The sequence below is a fragment of the Onychostoma macrolepis genome, chromosome 13 (genome assembly GCF_012432095.1).
Source record: "Onychostoma macrolepis isolate SWU-2019 chromosome 13, ASM1243209v1, whole genome shotgun sequence".
In the NCBI taxonomy this organism is placed as follows: Eukaryota; Metazoa; Chordata; class Actinopteri; order Cypriniformes; family Cyprinidae; genus Onychostoma; species Onychostoma macrolepis.
Window position 1 is genome coordinate 10243674 of NC_081167.1, and position 14036 is coordinate 10257709.

A 14036-nucleotide genomic window follows, 5' to 3' on the forward strand; every position below is an offset into this window, starting at 1 on the left:
GCCAATAAAGAACTTTTATTTTTAAGAGTGCGCCAAACTTTGTATATATAAAATAGTTTCTTCTTCCAATTTTTAACACATAAAACACTCTGATAAAACACTTCCTACTACTAGCATAGCACTTCTGGTCCCGTGCGACTGCTGAATCAGACAGCCACACTATTCGGGATTCTGTCTGGAGAAAGATAGTAGTAAGGCAGCTTTTTTCCCTCATTTCGGCTCTTGTTGTCTTTAGCCACTTCTGCAAGTTTCTTGCGGAAGTTCACCATGGCCTCCTTCACAGGTTTCTCAATGAAGTGTTCATCTGGATACATACCTAGGAACAACTGCAAAAATCATATTTCTCAGTATCTGTCATTGCTCACACAGCCCACCTGAGTTTTTATGTATTCATTAGATATGCATTTATTTCAGACCTCATTTTCTTGAAACTGACTGAGGGCCCACACGGCTCCCAGATGCCAGCAGGAGCGTCCTCGATCAGGCAGACTCTCCACTATGTACTTCAAATCCACCTCGCCCTTCTTCGTAGGAGGAGGCTTCCGCATGGTTGGGGGGGAATTTGGGATCCATGAACACCAGTCATACTGGAGTAAAGTGTCAGAACACTGATATTAGGATTTAGGCCTATAGGACTTTTGCTGTTCATTACAACAAAATATTATAGTGTGTTACCTGTCCAAAGTTTACTGCAGCATGTTGTGCAGAAGCAGTGAAGATGACGATAGTTAGATATTCCACCAGTTGCTTCTTGGTTTGTAAAGTCTTGGGAAATTCTACGGACAAGGAATAATGTGTCATCACTATGGGGTTCATTCAGAGGTCAGACACATTCACATTCGTGAGAACACACTTAGGCCTGAAATTAAAGGCTAGTATCCCTAAAATGTATCAGTAGTTGAGGATTTTCTAACTAAAAGATCCGAGGTTACTCCACCTGCTGAAAAGTAAATTGAGGAAAGGAACTGGAAATGTATTGTCTTAAATATATTCTGTCACCTTGTGCAAATGGTTTAATCCCAGACTTCTTTTTATTATTATATATAAAAACAACCATACCCTTGTGAAAATGTGAACTTAATTGTATTGCATGTACAATTTGAATGTACTTCAAATCTTAAAATTATAATTTTAGAATACTGTACTTGCAGAAAATGCATTATTGAAATAAAAGGCCACTTAAGTATACTTATAGTAATGACTATGTTTCTTAATACACTTAACATACTTTCAAAAATTTGTAATAGTGTCAAATTAAAAGTTTAAAGTACATTTTAGCCTACTTGATTATAATTTTTACTGTAGTGTTATTCGATATTACAGTCAAAGTTAATATATTTTAAATATACTACATGTCCATCATGCAACTCCATCATTACAAAATACAAATGTGTAATTATATTTAAATTCATGGCATACAAGTTTCAATAGAAATTACATTAAACTATATTTTAGTTTACCATAAATGCTTGCCCTTACATTTGACAGCACACTTTAACCATATTTCAAAAACAATTCTGAAATTTATGTTAATAGTAATCCTGAAAAGTCTTACTTAAGTGGGTCAAAAAGCTCTCTAAAGATCAGCTAATTGCATTTAATATAAATTTAAACTGTAATACATTTTAATTTAATTGAAATTAACATGAAATTACGTGTCTGTGTACCCGTTACATTCAGTTCATATTTAAGTATATTCCTCCCACAATAATAAGTAGGAGGTATGCTAAAGTATACTCCTTTGTGTTATGCAATTTTGCGGTTTGTTTTAGGTGCATATTTACCACAGTAGTCAAAATCCTGCATTCCAAAGCTGCAAACATCTTTCACAAACGCCTGGATCTCTTCGTCTTCCTGGACTGTCTCATCTTTGTCATAGTAGATGTCCACTACATCTGTCACAAAACTAGCAAGAGATCAAATCAATATCAAATTATTAAATAAAAAAGGTAAAATTGCAATTTTTGTCTTTTTAATTCCTTTGCAAATTGAATGTCCATGCTTTATTTTGTTACATACCTTGTCACTGCCTCCCAGACCCTGCAGCCATCATCTCTGTAGAAGTAGTAGGGCAGTTCCTCCCGGCTGTCCATGCCTCGTTCTTTTATGGCCTCTGGGAAACACAAGGACTTGTATGTGAAGGTCTTCATGGACCTCTGGACCAGTTCTACGTGGCCACCTCCACCTGTCCCATTAGCCTGCGAGACAAACACAGAGATACAAACACCCCACAATAAACATTAAACACTGCTGTATTGTAAGACTTTAGTGAAATGTTACATCCTAGACCGATGGTCTGATTTTCACCAAATATGACTCAGATTATCTTCAGACTATGTTGGCAAAAAGTTATGAATTTCATGTTGTTGATAAAACTGGTTTCGTCTACTGCATCAACGAATTTACTGGCATGGTGCCAAACTGCATCTAAGGCTGCTAACCTTTTTGCATTTTTGTAAAAGTAAATTCTAAGTAAAAAGGCAAGCAATTTGTGATTTTGAGATATTTACTGTTGCATGAGAAGTGCTGGGTAAAGTTAGTTTTAAAAGTAATGCAATTACTTACAATATTTAATACTAATACAACTTAATACTAATAGTTACTTTTTATGGAATGCATTACATGGGCAGGGCTTGCTTGTTTGTTTTTAATATAAAAACGTTCTTATTTTACAAATGTAAAAGCCCTTTCACAACAAAAGTGAAATGAATATGCCTCAGGCTGAAGGAAATGTAAATTCACGTCTGTACATGAAGAGTATGACGCAGCAAAAGAAAAGTTCAACGCTATTCACAAATAACAAAAATGAAACACAAATGTGTCATTTTTGCTTAGTAAGGTTGAATTGGATCATCGAAGGTCAGTAGCGAAGATATTGGTTAATAAAATGGGATTAAGTTCATAAATAATATTTCTATTAATAGTAATGTTTCTCCATTGTAATGTTCTTTACATGGTCCAAATTGTATACATGCAATTTTTACACAATAATGATTTAACACTAAAGTAACCCTATTCAATATTGTTGTCTTCACAATACATTGGTGTTGTTAATGATAAAGTACGCTCAGTGTCAGCACTGAAAAAAAATACACTAAGGTTTACCACTGGCAGTGTAGTTTGTCAATTTTAACACTAGCAGTTTTGCTGTAGGAAATGGAAATGCTTACATAATTTAAAGTCGTTATAGTGACCAAAGGTAAAACCAAACATATGCTTTTGTTATGCACAGTTTTGGGGGTGACAAGTAACATGAATTATGTAATCAGATTACTTTTTTCAAGTAACTAGTAAAGTAACGTTACTTTTGAATTTAGAAGGAAATATCTGAGTTACTTTTTCAAATGAGTGACGCTAGTTACTCTGTTTCCCATGTCTTGACTGACAGCTCTCGTGTTGCCATGTTGAGAGAAATCGTGAATAAGTTCAGAGGGATTGTGTCAGCTGTGTGAACATGATGTTACTGTAGATCTAGACTAAATGTCATCTCACCTGCACAAAAACATTCAGTATTCCTCAAAATGAATAAAAACACTCAAATGCAAACTCAGAATATTATACAAACCTGAAATTATTAAGAGAAATATTATTTATGAATTTATGATCCCATTTTATTAACCAATATCTTCGCTACTGACCTTCGATGATCCAATTCAACCTTACTAAGCAAAAATGTTTGTTATTTGTGAATAGTGTTGAACTTTTCTTTTGCTGCGTCATACTCTTCATGTACAGACGTGAATTTACATTTCCTTCAGCCTGAGGCATATTCATTTCACTTTTGTTGTGAAAGGGCTTTTACATTTGTAAAATAAGAAATTTTTATATTAAAAACAAACAAGCAAGCCCTGCCCATGTAATGCATTCCATAAAAAGTAACTGTTAGTATTAAGTTGTATTAGTATTAAATATTGTAAGTAATTGCATTACTTTTAAAACTAACTTTACCCAACACTTCTTATGCAACAGTACATGTCTCAAAATCACAAATTGCTTGCCTTTTTACTTAGAATTTACTTTTACAAAAATGCAAAAAGGTTAGCAGCCTTAGATGCAGTTTGGCACCATGCCAGTAAATTCGTTGATGCAGTAGACGAAACCAGTTTTGTTATCAACATGAAATTCATAACTTTTTGCCAACATAGTCTGAAGATAATCTGAGTCATATTTGGTGAAAATCAGACCATTGGTCTAGGAGTTAAAATGAAAAAATAAAAATGGCGGACATGAAGTTCAGCCAATTATAGTATAATTGGTATCAATGTTCTTTACATGGTCCAACTAAAACTAATCAAAAGCTATCAGTGTTTTGACCAATGTGGTAAAATTGGGCATCATTTAACTCTGTATGCCGCACTGAAACTTAGGAGACCAGTCTTTTGGACCAAACTGTTTAGAAGTTATAAGTATTAATAGCCATTTTTCATATCTCAAGATTAATCAAGTTGAATTATTATTATTATTTTTTTTGCATGGTCTGAAGATGATCCGGTTAAATTTTCGTGAAAATCAGACAAGCGATCTAGTAGTTTGATAAAGTAGGTTTTTTTTGGAAAATTCAAAAAAATTTCATGACCTAAAATGATGTCATAGTGTCACGAATCCAGTCTGTGCACTTCAATTCATTCACCACCAGAGGTCACTCGCTCACCACATTGACTCACACCATACATAACACTGGACTCCATTTCCCATCATTCATTGCACTGATTGCACACACAGCTGATTGCACTAATCACAAGCACACCTGATCCCACGCACACACTGATCACACTCCCTACTTAAGCCATGGACTTTCTCTCCCTTGTCACTGAGTATTGTATGCGTTTACTGCTCCCCGAGCCGTAGCTACTCTACAGAGCCCCTGTTAGTTTTGGATTGTGGTTTTCCCCGTGTTTGTTCTACCCGTGTTCCCTGGATTAACCCTTGCCTTGCCGTCTGGACACTGTTTGCCCCCTATTGGATTCTAGCCCGTGTTCCCTGGATTATCTCTCTGCCTTGCCCACTGGATACTGTTTGCCGATCGTCGACCTTTGCTTGCCCTAGGATTACTCTTTGTCTTGTCCCTGCCATACCTGTTTGCCATTGCTCGACCCTGCCTGTATTTATGACCATGCCTGTTAATAAAAGCTTGCATTTGGATCTGCACGTCTCACGTCTCGTCAGCCCTGTTACAGAATACTCGGCCACACAAGGATCCAGCAGCTTTTCCAGCAATGGACCCTGGTCAGGTATGGATCCTTTCAACCAGCTGCTCGATCTACGACAGGGGAGTTTTTCCATTGAGGAGTACGTCACTCAAGTTTGTGTGATCTCGGATAAGGTACCTTTTGATGAGGTGGTATTAAAGGACATTTTTCGTTTTGGACTGAATGAGCCCGTAAAGTCTTGGTTACCTGAAGGAAAGTTTAATGTCAGTTTAAAGGATTTTATAGACTATGCTTTGCTGTATGCTGGCTCTTCGTTTACTGTGGGTGTCGCGGAAGAGGAATGCAACACCGTGTCTGTGACTAAAATGGTAGCGACACCGGAGTCCGTTCACAAAATGGTGGCCACAACAACACCCCGTCATGTCATTGCTGTCAGTAAAGAACCAAGTCAAGTCTCAGTTAATGTCAGAGAGTCAAGTCAAGCCACAGCTGCTCTTAACGAGTCAAGCCAAGCCACCGCTGCTCTTAACGAGTCAAGCCAAGCCACCGCTGCTCTTAACGAGTCAAGCCAAGCCACCGCTGCTCTTAACGAGTCAAGCCAAGCCACCGCTGCTCTTAACGAGTCAAGCCAAGCCACCGCTGCTCTTAACGAGTCAAGCCAAGCCACCGCTGTTTTAACGAGTCAAGCCAAGCCACCGCTGTCTTAACGAGTCAAGCCAAGCCACCGCTGCTCTTAACGAGTCAAGCCAAGCCACCGCTGTTTTAACGAGTCAAGCCAAGCCACCGCTGCTCTTAACGAGTCAAGCCAAGCCACCGCTGCTCTTAACGAGTCAAGCCGATCTCCTGAAGTCACCGCGTCACGTCTCCGCTGACCGTCCAGAGCCACAGCCCGTCAAGCTGACACACCCAGATCATCAAGGTCAGTCTTCCATTATACCGGTTTGTTGTCTAGTTTGAGGGATGTACCGCTGGTGTTGGCACGCGCAGCTGGTATTCCCACTCACTCTAACCCTCCTGTTCTTTTGCATATTCCCCTGTCCGAAGCGCTTCCCCTGATGGGAATCGCTTTGTTGCGTTTGGGCTGCGTACACCACCGCAGAACTGCCCGAGGTGGCGGCACACGCTGCAGAACCTCCAGAAGCGGCAGGGCTCGCCTCAGCCCCTTGTATGGTGGTGGCGCCCTGCAATGTTCTCTCGGTCTGTCGAGTTGCGGTCGAGGAGACCGTTACCGCTGTAGAACTTCAAGAGCTGCTCTGCCATGGCCACGGAGGCCATCCTTGATTCCTCGCTCTGTCCTGTCACGGCTATGGAGGCCGTCAATGAGCTCTCGTTCTGTCCTGTCACGGCTATGGAGGCCGTCAATGAACTCTCGTTCTGTCCTGTCACGGCTATGGAAACTAACTATGAACTTTCTGTGTTCCCTGCCTCAGTCCTTGTGTCTGTGCATGTTCTGTCTCCTCCTTGTGTCTCCGTTCTCCCCAGGTCTCAGGCTCTGCTGTGGGTTCCTGATCCGTCATGGTGGGCTCCTGCTCTATCTGCTCCACCGTGGTGGTCTTCGGGTCCGTCTGCTCCGCTCTGGTGGTCTTCTGCTCCACCTGTTTCATCTGCTCCGCTGTGGTGGTCTTCTGAGCCACCCTGGTGGGCTCCTGCTCTATCTGCGCCGCCGTGGTGGTCTGCTGTCTGGCTCTGGTGGGCTCCAGTCCCGCCGGCTCCGCCCTGGTGGGCTCCAGTCCCGCCGGCTCCGCCCTGGTGGGCTCCAGTCCCGCCGGCTCCGCCCTGGTGGGCTCCAGTCCCGCCGGCTCCGCCCTGGTGGGCTCCAGTCCCGCCGGCTCCGCCCTGGTGGGCTCCAGTCCCGCCGGCTCTACCTCGATCCCAGACCACTCCGCTTCCACATGGACCTGGCCCTCCATCCCTCCCCCTATTCCGCCTCCGCTCCACCTCCCTCCTGGATTATAGACAGTGTGGAGTGTCTGGAAGCCGCTCTTTAGGGGGGGGGGCTCTGTCACGAATCCAGTCTGTGCACTTGACTCACACCATACATAACACTGGACTCCATTTCCCATCATTCATTGCACTGATTCCACACATAGCTGATTGCACACCTGATCCCATGCACACACTGATCACACTCCCTACTTAAGCCATGGACTTTCTCTCCCTCGTCGCCGAGTATTGTATGCGTTTACCGCTCCCCGAGCCGTAGCTACTCTACAGAGCCCCTGTTAGTTTTGGATTGTGTTTTCCCCGTGTTTGTTCTACCCGTGTTCCCTGGATTATCTCTCTGCCTTGCCCACTGGATACTGTTTGCAAATCGTTGACCTTCGCTTGCCCTAGGATTACTCTGTCTTGTCCCTGCCATACCTGTTTGCCATTGCTCGACCCTGCCTGTATTTATGACCATGCCTGTTAATAAAAGCTTGCATTTGGATCTGCACGTCTCACGTCTCGTCAGCCCCGTTACACACAGAGTCAGAGGAAAAAGAATTTTGTTTCAAAACAAAAGTGAAATTTGGACAGCTGGTGGCATTAGAGGGACTGAGTTAGAGACTCGGATAATGTTCAGACTGTCACAACTTTTGGCCTGCCTTTTAGACTTCCTGAGTGGAAAATAAAAAGAGGAAGAAGAACGCTAATGATTACAATAGGTGGCTTTGGAGGAAGTAAACTATTAGAGGAAGAGAAAAACTGACCTTGTCAAAGAGTCCACACTCACAGATGAGCTGCTCACGAGCCTTGGTGTTAATGGCAATGGTGAAACGGATGTGAGGTAACAGCAACTGAAAGAGCAGAGGATGCCTCATGGAATGTATAATCAACCATACATAAGAAATGGACATTATTTACTCTACGCAAATATCATAGAATCAATTCTATACAGAGAACAAAGAAATTACCTTAAAAACAGGATGAACGGCAGGCAGCTGCCTGAACATGGCTATGCCAAAGACCTCAGATATCAGATGTGTCCTGAGAAGATGTGTGACTGTCTGGTGTACATGGAAGTCTGAAGATCTTACCCAGATCTTGGCCAGCAACCAGTCGTACTCATCATCAGTCGGTATGAAGATGGGATTATCCTCTCCTGGTCTCTGACCCAGCTATGTTAATAAAATAGAGGTCATTTTCAAAACTCATTCAGCCTGTTTTTATAGAAAGGGATATATGCCATTGTTCTCAGACTGTGTAAGAGACTTCCCTATTTCTCACATCCCATTTACTTCCTTACATTCATATATATACTGTACATAAAACATCATTGCACGACTTCCTTCCTTTGTTCCTTGTACAAAAACGATCAAATTTCAGAAAGCTTGTAAAGTAGCATGGTCACATGGACTACTTAAATGACACTTTCGTATACATCTTGATGCTTGACATTTACCATCCAACCTGTAATGTTTACAATGATCAAAAAATGTATCATGGTTTCCACAAAAACAATAAGCAGCATACCGTTTTTCAACATTGATAATAAGAAATGTTTCTTGAGCAGCAAATCATTATATTAGAATGATTTCTGTAGGATCATGGCAGCTACAAATAAATGACAAATTTTAACATCTATTAAAACAGAAAACAGTCATTATAAATTCTAATAATATTTCATAATATTACTATATTTTTGCAAATAAATGCAACCTTGGTGAGCATAAGAGACTTCTTTAAAAAAAAAAAAAAAACTTCTTATTGACCCCAAAATTTTGAATGGTAGTGTATATTTTTATTAATTCATTTATTTTGGAATATTATCAAATACATTTTCTATTATCAACATATAGTATTTTTGCAGAAAACATCAAATGTATACCTACTGATGAGAAGTTAATGTTTTAATCAAGAGTGTAAGGTATTCACTGTGTTTTTCTTCATCAAGTTTTTCATATAAAAATAGATCTAAAGTGTTTTTCAATAAAACATTTGTTGTCACCTTTATGTTAAATTGCTTGTATTCTCAGTTTTAAATAGCTTTTGACAAAGCATCTAACTAAACTAAACCTTTTTTTTATTCACAAGTTTTTCTAATTTCACAAGATAGCGTGAGAAAAGAAATGGAGAAGCAGACATCTTATCATGCTGTATCTGATATCAATGTTTCCAGCACATGTGCTTGTTTTGTGTTTATTTCAGATACCTGGATGGCGATTGGCATGATTTTGTTCTGACTGTTCTTATAGAGCAGACAGATGGGTGCAGCCAAGTACTGAAGGGTGCATGGGTCTGTGGCATTGGGAGTAACACCATCTAATAGCTCATAGTCAGCAATAAAGAGGTTTCCTTCCTGAAAGACAAGATGTCACTTTTGTAGCAAAACCATGCAGACTGTCGCATGCCGAACTGACACACATGAAAATGTATCGTAAGCAAATCATACTGCACATGCCAATATACTCATTGCTTGTGTGCTGCATACCTTGAGCTCTTCTTCCAGCGTGAGACCCCTCTCTAGACTGTCCTCAACAATCTTTTGTGTGACTGGAAACTTGTCAGGAATTTCTGTGCATTTCCTGATGACCACTGGATTACAGCCGTTCAAGAACTGGTACCCGAACATGAAGTCTTCCTTCCAGTGCTCCATCACATACTCTGAGCAAAGGACACAAGCAGTCATTTTAAAATAATTACACACGTTCATACATATTCATACAACAAATTTTGAAGCAGCTGTGTGCTTTAAAAATGTAAATAACTCAGAACAACATGGCATGTTTTTTTAAAGAGTGCAAATAAACTTCATATGTATTATAACAGATGAGAGTGTTTGTGAGACGAATAACTGTGTGTAATGTGCAATTCTTGAAAGGAACACTCCACTTTTTTTGGAAATAGGCTCATTCTCCAACTCCCCCAGAGTTAATAAGTTGAGTTTTACCGGTTTTGAATCCATTCAGCTGATCTCTGGATCTGACGATAGCACTTTTAGCATAGCTTAGCATAGATCATTGAATCCGATTAGACCACTAGCATCGCGATCAAAAATGACCAAAGAGTTTCGATATTTGTCCTATTTAAAACTTGACTCGCCTGAAAGTAGTCCCCAGCTAGGTACCTAGTTATAATATAGCTGGGCACTACTTTCAGGCGCTACGTAATATCACTGCGCCATGGTACGGCAGCAAAGTTCCTTGATTATTACGCCGGAATGAGAGTATAGTTCCTAGCCAAATCGGCCTAGAAAATCGCAACTTTTCATTTTCTGCCGGTCTTAGTACACGATATAACTACAGAAGAGTCAAGTTTTAAATAGGACAAATATCGAAACTCTTTGGTCAGTTTTGAACGCGATGCTACTGGTCTAATCGGATTCAATGATCTATGCTAAGCTATGCTAAAAGTGCTATCGCCAGACCCGGAGATCGGCTGAATGGATTCCAAAACGGTAAAACTCAACTTATTAACTCTGGGGGAGTTGGAGAACGAGCCTATTTCCAAAAAAAGTGGAGCGTTCCTTGAATGCTGATAAAGATATTAAGGTTATATATGCTGGCTGTTCAAACCTGATATTGTATTCTTAATTCTCACGAATATGCGCTCAAAGTCTGCAAAATCTCCCCATGAGGACTGGAACATGTGCATGAACTGGTTTACACAGAGATTTTCAATCCTGAGGAATAAAACACAGTCATTTAAAAAAAATCATACATATGCCTATAATCTGTTATATTGAATCAAATATAAAATCATAAATAAAAACAGAGAGATTTACTTGGATAGTCTACCCTTGTGAAAAAGTAGTTTGAGCATACTTTTTAAAAAGAGCGCTTCTTAAAGAAATAATACACCTTAAAAGAATTTATTCAATGTACTAAATGTAATGTTTTTGGACAGTTAATTGCATTTTGTTAGCAAATAAATGTAATATTAAAATAAATATTAAATTCAATTAGTTGAACTCAAAAGTGTTTTGTACCCATTTAAGTAGGACTTAAGTACAACTTTATATATAATTTCATAATTGCTTCTATTGTCTTTGAAATGGCTAATGGACTGCAATGGTAAACATAATCCAATTTAATACAATTTTTAACAGAGTTAATTAATATATTAATTAATATTTTAGTTTAGTGCATTGATATTATATTATCTGCAAATCTAGTTTTCAAAAAATAAATAAATATATAAAAATGAACTATAAGTACTAAGCCCTTCACAATGGCAATCCAGGCTTTCTCACAGTCTTTTCCCACATACTGTATTAAACTCAACCCTTGGACCTCATGCATTAAAAATGAGTTGTTGTTGTTGTTGTTGTAGTTGTTGTTGTGATAATCTAATGGTCACGGTGCCTGCAGATATGGGTGGTAAACACATGTATGCATGCTACTGAGAACGACACTCCTCAAAAACTATTTATATCAATAACACAATCTACTGAATCTGCAATTTCCCCCTTTTAACAGTCACACTTTTACACCAGCACAGGGTCTGTGCAAATGTATAATACCACAAAGACAATGCATGTTTGTATTCAGACCTCGTTGATACATGCAAAAGACAAACAGATTCTGAAAGAAACATGCAAATGTGCATAAATACAAATAGACGGTCACTTTATGGAAATAACAGCTGACAGCACAGAGCAGTAAAAACAGTATTCAAGAATGAAATATTCATAGTCATCAAACAAAAAGAACCTTACGCTTTGCTGTAGTTGAGCACAAAGTCCACTCCTTTCTCGCTGTCAAACTGAATGTCTCGTGGAAGCTCACTATGGGTTTTGGCATCTATGCTCATAGGGAAGCCAGGGTGCCACTCCTTCCACCTTCAACATCAAGCACAGCATCATGTTTTAAAATTCAGTCTATTATATCAGCACTAAATCATGTATTGTCATTATTATGCAATTAATGAAAGGTTCCACATTTAAAAACAGGATTTCCTGGGCAGCATGGTCAGACATGTGGTAGTGGTGGTAATATTGGCAAAGGGCCCAGATTCAGTCCCATGAGTTATTAGTCAAATGCAGATTCATGTTCCTATAATTAGTGTTCCCTAAAGAATAATTCACTCATAAAAAAAAAAATAATAATAATAATAAAAAGATTCTGTCATTGTGTACTCACCCTCATGTCATTCCAAACATGAGTTTCTTTCTTCTGTTGAGCACGGAAGAAGATAGAATGTTGGTAACCAAACAGTTGATGGTAGCCATTGACTTCCACAGAATGAAACAAAAATATTCAACTGTTTGGTTACCAACATTCTTCAAAATGTCTTTATTTGTGTTCAGGAAAGAAACTTATACAGAGAGAACCTCAAACAGGTTTGGAATGAATGAGGCATTTATATAGCGCTTTCATGTGTATTGCAATACACCCAAAGCGCTTTACAATCATGTGGGGGGGTCTCTCCTCAACCACCACCAGTGTGCAGCATCCACTTGGATGATGCGACGGCAGCCACAGGACAACGGCGCCAGTGCGCTCACCACACACCAGCTACAGGTGGAGAGGAGAGAGTGTCGTAGAGCCAATCAAGTTGATTGGAACCCACAAGAGGTTGAGTAAATGATGAGAGAAATGTTATTTTTGGGTTAACTATCCTGTCAGATTAGCTCAAACCTAGGTAATTGTTTTTTTGAAACTCTCCTTTTAAAGGGACAGTTCACTCAAAAATAAAACTTCTGTCATCATTTATACACCCTCATGGCGTTCTTCAAAATATCTAAATAGGCTTATCTAAATAATTATGTAAAATATTTACTTTTTTGTGTTCTGCAGAAGAACAAAAGTCAAACAGGTTTGGAATGACATGAGGGTGAGTAAATAATGACAGAAGTTTCATTTGTGGGTGAACTCTGTAACCCCACTTGTCATTTTGAAAAAGTGTTGTATCATTTTTACGAGTGCACCCTGGACGATGGGGTGGGGCGACACATTAAGGTGGGGCGACACGTGTCACTCCGCCCACATTCAATTTCATTGGGTTATAATCATAGACTGTAAAAAAAATGGACGTAGTGTCCGTGACGTCACCCGTAGGTTTCTGTAAAGCGTTTTTGAAGCCTAAAGTGGGCGGAGCCGGCCGCCGCCATCTTGGAAGCGCGTCACTCCCGGATAATCGAAAATGGGCAAAAAGGCGGGACGTGGGTGAAGCTGAGCTGAAACCACGCCCCTCTATAGTGACAGCAGTGCTGCCGTGCAAAGACTAAACACCATAACCGTTTTGGTCGAAAATGAGTTATTGATCATTTTGGGACATGTGTTTAACATGTTGTATCATGGAGAAAAGCCCCGGAGAAACCAAGGCAGAACACAGTATAACATCAGTTACCATTTTGCAGACAGTGCAAAAGCAGAGTACAATATCAATATAGCCGTAAAAATCAAGTTTGAGATCATTTTCATTAAAACATCTAATTGCCAGATTCCCAGTGTCCTACCTATAATAATTTTTTCTGTACAAATACAAAAGTTTCACACTCTAGCGAGTTTCACACTCTGGAGCAGAGCGGCAGTCCACCTGTCACTCAAGTGGCCACGCCCTTAATTATGCAGAACTTTAAGGCTTAATATAATTTAAACGGATGAGTTATAAAAAAATTCACCCCCCTCACAGTTGTCACGAAGGGCAAAATTAGCTATATAGACCAAAATAATTTTTTGTACCAGGCTATAAACATGTTTTTTTCTGCTGTAAAGTTGGGCATTTTAACATGGGGAGTCTATGGGATTGACTCCCTTTTGGAGCCAGCCTCCAGCGGCCAGTCGATGAATTGCAGTGTTAGTCACTTCCGTGTTGGTTTCAAGAGAGGGAGCGGGAGGTTGCCGCTTGGTTATAATACAGCAGAGCTTATTGGTGACATTTGCGCATGAGCATTCTTTTATATACGTTTTTATGAATGATCTACGCTGTTTGGCTGTACTACAGAAATATTAAGTGCTAACA

General features: G+C 39.8%; 1 protein-coding gene across 1 annotated transcript in view; it reads right to left on the reverse strand.

Annotated features, from left to right (window-relative positions):
* Nucleotides 1–14036, reverse strand: part of alox5a (arachidonate 5-lipoxygenase a) — a 17041-nt gene continuing 3005 nt past the window's right edge. Inside the window, exons 4-14 of the mRNA XM_058796619.1 lie at nt 11788–11910; nt 10646–10752; nt 9562–9734; nt 9283–9429; nt 8045–8248; nt 7841–7927; nt 2020–2198; nt 1785–1906; nt 676–776; nt 417–587; nt 1–326 (exon numbers count right to left, since the gene is read on the reverse strand). Of these exons, the coding sequence (XP_058652602.1) occupies nt 147–326; nt 417–587; nt 676–776; nt 1785–1906; nt 2020–2198; nt 7841–7927; nt 8045–8248; nt 9283–9429; nt 9562–9734; nt 10646–10752; nt 11788–11910 (1594 nt within the window). The 3' untranslated portion in view covers nt 1–146. The remainder of the gene's footprint in view (nt 327–416; nt 588–675; nt 777–1784; nt 1907–2019; nt 2199–7840; nt 7928–8044; nt 8249–9282; nt 9430–9561; nt 9735–10645; nt 10753–11787; nt 11911–14036) is intronic.